Source organism: Sebastes fasciatus, chromosome 24, assembly GCF_043250625.1.
Source record: "Sebastes fasciatus isolate fSebFas1 chromosome 24, fSebFas1.pri, whole genome shotgun sequence".
Lineage (NCBI taxonomy): Eukaryota > Metazoa > Chordata > Actinopteri > Perciformes > Sebastidae > Sebastes > Sebastes fasciatus.
In genome coordinates, this window is record NC_133818.1 from 1,855,695 (window position 1) to 1,860,694 (window position 5,000).

Genomic DNA, 5,000 nt, shown 5'->3' on the forward strand with positions numbered 1-5,000 from the left:
GTTGTAGTCATTTTGTATCTCTTTGTAGTTGCTGTGTGTCTCTTTATGGCTGTTTTGTGTCTCTTTGTTGTTGTGTGTCTTAAGACTTTTTCCACTTCTATTTGCACTATAATGGTGAACGTTGACGTTGTGATATTCAACTAATCACCGGTAGAATCAGCGAGTGTTTTATTGATCCATTAATATTAATATTTCTAATCAATAACGTGTGAACGAGCAGATTCAGAGTGAAACGGGACTCACGGTGAAGAGGTTGGAGCGCCGTTTGGACTGCTTCCTGACGGGCGTGGGCGTGTTGGTGGTCTGCGGCACGTCGATGCGGAGCTCCTTCTGGCTGGTGCTGGGCGTCGACGGCACCGACGACGAGTAGTCGCTCAGGCTGCCGCCGCCGTTACTCGTCTGGGAGGACAGAAGAAGAAGAAGAGTTTCATATCCTACATCAACAGGCTTCCTGCTGCTCTCACAGATTCATGAACTCGTCCTAAAGTCTGATTATTTATTGATATACGTGAATGATTTCTGAATCAATGCGTGTATTTAGAGGTCGTCTGAGCGTCTGCGGCGGGTGAATAAAGTGTTCTAGCGTGTTGGACGTCTCGTCGGTGTACCAGGAGGCGTCTCTCTGACAGTCGGCAGTAATCAGTGGGAGCTCTGTGGAGGCGGCGGGAAGATAAACGGGACTCTCGGGGGGGGACGCGGCGGCGCTGCTCAGACCCGCTGAGCGATGGCTTTTTAATGAGGAATCGATGGCGGATTGAAGGACGAGGATCGAAGAGATTAACGGCGCTGGGCGGCTGTTAGAACGCCGTACGCAGGTTTCTACGTGTCTGTGAGAACACAATCACACTTCAGTTACTCTCTATGACATCAGCTTCTAACGGCGGTGACCTCTGACCTGGCTGATGTGGACGGCGGACACTTGCGTGGCGCAGACAGACGAGTGACTCGGCGAGTTGGGCAACGACTTGCACGGCCCGATGGACAGCTGCTGCTTCTTCCTGGTGGCCACGATCTTCTGGGCGACTGCAACACAAACACACATCACATGATCAATAACGGTCACATGATCAATAGAAGTCACATGATCTACAGCCAGAACAAGCAATCAATGAGGAAACTGAACAGATTTCAAAATAAAAGACCACATCGAACATGTCCAGCCTGATGAATATAACCTCTTATTGAGCTGTGATGACTTATTTATTCTAATTAGTGATTTTCTGTATTTATTTTATTAATAAATATATAAATAAAAAATGAATGCAAAATATAAATAAATAATAAATTAATACAAACAAATAAATACATTTAGAAATCAATACAAATACATACATAAATATAAATAAATACATAAATAAAAGATAAACAAAAACAAAATTAAATTAATACAAAATTTAAAAAATATATGAATAAATGTAAAAAATTAATAAAAAAATAAAAAATAAAAATGCAAAAATAATTAAATAACTTTAAAAATGTATAAAAATAAATATATATAAAAAAATGCAAAAATAACTAAATACAAAATAAATGCAAAAATTAAATAAATAAAAGGGGGAATTAAACAGACGACTAAATAAATAAGGGAATTAATACAATGGTAAATAAATAAAAAACAGAAATATTAATTTATGTCACTTTTAATTAATTAATGGCTACATTTATTTTTTATATTATTTCTGTTGCATTTAATGTCATATTTATTTATTAATTTATTTTTGGCAGGTTTTGTCCTCCATAAATTTGCAGTAAAAGTACTTAAACTAAACTTTACTTGAACTCTTAATTCTTTTAATGAAGCCCCTTCGACACATCTGTCTGATGACACTGTTGGAGTCTCTTAATAACAATAATTTCTACTGTTTTAAGATGAAATATCTGAAGAAGTTGCTCAGGTATAAGTCTATTTATGAGTTTGGTTTTTATACTGACAGTTATTTGACAAGAAGTAGCACAAAATATAGTCATTTGCAGAATGTTTTTAATAATTAATAAAGCTTAAAGCATGTATATATAGGAATAGTATTCAGATTAGATAAAACATACAGACAAAAAAACACCCTAATCAATGTGAAAATAAGTTAAGTTTCTTCTTCTGCTGTCTTTTTGGCCGCTGCCCTTGGCTCGGCCCCGAGTCACCTGGAGGTAAATGTTTACGAGCGGCTCCTCATTAACGAAGCCGCGGCTCTTTTAACGAGCTCCAATTAAAACAATCATGTGTGAGAGCATGAAACCGGAGTCGCTGTTTATTGGAACAGAGATAATGGAGTCACTAAAAGTCTCTCCTGTCTCCCTCAAACACAGCCGAACACCTCTCTCTCCCTCTGTCTCTCTCTCTCTCTCTCTCTCTCTCTCTGTCTCTCTCTCTCTCTCTCTCTCTCTCCCTCTGTCTCTCTCTCTCTCTCTCTCTCTCGCTCTCTCTCCCTCTCTCTCTCTGTGTCTCTCTCTCTCTCTCTCTCTCTCTCTCTCTCTGTCTCTCTCTCTCCCTCTCTCTCTCTCTCTGTCTCTCTCTCTCTCTCTCTCTCTCTGTGTCTCTCTCTCTCTCTCTCTCTCTCTCCCTCTCTCTCTCTCTCTCTCTCTCTCTCTGTCTCTCTCTCTCTCTCTCTCTCTCTCTCTGTCTCTCTCTCTCTCCCTCTGTCTCTCTCTCCCTCTGTCTCTCTCTCTCTCCCTCTGTCTCTCTCTCTCTCTCTCCCTCTGTCTCTCTCTCTCTCTCTCTCTCTCTGTCTCTCTCTCTCTGTGTCTCTCTCTCTCTCTCTCTCTCTCTCTGTCTCTCTCTCTCTCTCTGTCTCTCTCTGTCTCTCTCTCTCTCTCTGTCTCTCTCTGTCTCTCTCTCTCTCTCTCTCCCTCTGTCTCTCTCTCCCTCTCTCTCTCTCTCTCTCTCTCTGTCTCTCTCTCTCTCTCTCTCTCCACACGCTGCAGCTTATTCTACTGTATTTCTTAATGCAGTCTGGTGGCGATGCTGCAGCAGCTAACACAGTGCATCGTCTCTCTCTCTCTCTCTCTCTCTCTCTGTGTCTCTCTCTCTCTCTCTCTCTGTCTCTCTCTCTCTCTCTGTGTCTCTCTCTCTCTCTCTCTCTCTCTCTCTCTCTGTGTCTCTCTCTCTCTCTCTCTGTGTCTCTCTCTCTCTCTCTCTCTCTCTCTCTCTCTGTGTCTCTCTCTCTCTCTCTGTGTCTCTCTCTCTCTCTCTCTCTCAACACGCTGCAGCTTATAAACTGTATTTCTTATTGCAGTCTGGTGGCGATGCAGCAGCAGCTAACACAGTGCATCACCTCTCTCTCTCTGTCTCTCTCTCAGTCTCTCTCTCTGTCTCTCTCTCTCTCTCTCTCTCTCTCTCCCTCTCTCTCTCTCTCTCTGTCTCTCTGTCTCTCTCTCTGTCTCTCTCTCTCTGTCTCTCTCTCTCTCTCTCTCTCAGTCTCTCTCTCTGTCTCTGTCTCTCTCTCTCTGTGTCTCTCTCTCTCTCTCTCTCTGTGTCTCTCTCTCTCTCTCTCTCTCTCTGTGTCTCTCTCTCTCTCTCTCTGTGTCTCTCTCTCTCTCTCTGTGTCTCTCTCTCTCTCTCTGTGTCTCTCTCTCTCTCTCTGTGTCTCTCTCTCTCAACACGCTGCAGCTTATAAACTGTATTTCTTATTGCAGTCTGGTGGCGATGCAGCAGCAGCTAACACAGTGCATCACCTCTCTCTCTCTGTCTCTCTCTCAGTCTCTCTCTCTGTCTCTCTCTCTCTCTCTCTCTCTCTCCCTCTCTCTCTCTCTCTCTCTCTCTGTCTCTCTGTCTCTCTCTCTGTCTCTCTCTCTCTCTCTCTCAGTCTCTCTCTCTGTCTCTGTCTCTCTCTCTCTGTGTCTCTCTCTCTCTCTGTCTCTCTCTCAGTCTCTCTCTCTGTCTCTCTCTCTGTCTCTCTCTCTCTCTGTCTCTCTCTCTCTCTCTCTCTCAGTCTCTCTCTCTGTCTCTGTCTCTCTCTCTCTGTGTCTCTCTCTCTCTCTGTCTCTCTCTCAGTCTCTCTCTCTGTCTCTCTCTCTCTCTCTCTCTCAACACGCTGCAGCTTGTTTGACTGTATTTCTTAAAGGAGTCTGGTGGCGATGCTGCAGCAGCAGCAGCTGCAGCAGCAGCAGCAGCAGCTAACATGCATGTCAGCGCGTACCTGTGCTGCCTTACCTGGCAGGCTGTATATTACCTTAAGTGTTAAGAACAGTTATGATAAGGCCGCGCTAAATATTTAAACTGCTCGCTTAATGCAATTTAACTTTATCCATCAATCTCCGTTTCTGCTGTGAGACGCTGCCATTTTGTTCCTAATGGAAACGTCTCCCCGTTGATCAGATTTATGACGGGGCTGCACCCACCGCCCGGGACATAAAGACCAGGCTGGAGGTGGAGGTGGAGGTGAGGCTGACACTGCAGCGCTGGGAAAGTCAGAGGCTGCACACGGCTGCCTTATACGTATATATTAAAGCTTTATTTTCAAGCTTTCCTTTTGAGGAGAAAACTGCTTATGAAACGTGTAAAAACAAACTCATTCTGCATACTTTTAATGGTGCATTATGGGAAGTGTAGTTTCAGAAATGATCTTCCAGACACAGAGATCATTCTGAACACTTTTGACGGAGTTAGAGTCGGTTTTCTGATGTTCAACACTTCGATCTTGAACTATTAGAGGCACTGATGATTGGCTGAGCTGCTCGGTTCACTTCCCTGTAACACGGCCTGTGATTGGTCAGCAATATGAGATTAACAGTAAACAGTAAGTCTGCATTAATAAGAACTTAAAACGCTGAGTTATTAAACAGGACTCTGCTTTAAAGTGACATTAATCAGAGATATTAATATAAGCGTGTGTGGTCATCTGAGCTTGTTAGCGTGTGCTAACGAAGCGCCCTGCATCTGCACGCTGACATGCATTAGAAGAAGAGTGTGTGTGTGTGTGTGGTGTGTGTTGGGGGCTCATGTCGGTGTAATTAAGCTAATTAAATTAGCGCTCTGATGGACGAGGGAGCACGGCGCTGTCACC

General features: G+C 43.7%; 2 protein-coding genes across 9 annotated transcripts in view; one reads left to right on the forward strand and one right to left on the reverse strand.

The window, feature by feature from the left end:
* dph3 (diphthamide biosynthesis 3) overlaps positions 1-5,000 on the forward strand; it is a 258,857-nt gene that overhangs the window by 119,424 nt on the left and 134,433 nt on the right. The gene's annotated exons all lie outside the window — the stretch shown is intronic.
* Positions 1-5,000, reverse strand: part of agap1 (ArfGAP with GTPase domain, ankyrin repeat and PH domain 1) — a 145,896-nt gene that overhangs the window by 69,932 nt on the left and 70,964 nt on the right. For all 8 annotated transcript variants that reach the window (XR_012593042.1, XM_074627641.1, XM_074627640.1 and 5 more), the window contains 2 exons: positions 896-1,023; positions 244-399 (listed from right to left, as the gene is read on the reverse strand). Coding sequence is in view for 7 of the 8 variants with exons in the window: in XM_074627641.1 (XP_074483742.1) it covers positions 244-399; positions 896-1,023 (284 nt within the window). In the remaining variant the exon portion in view is untranslated. The remainder of the gene's footprint in view (positions 1-243; positions 400-895; positions 1,024-5,000) is intronic.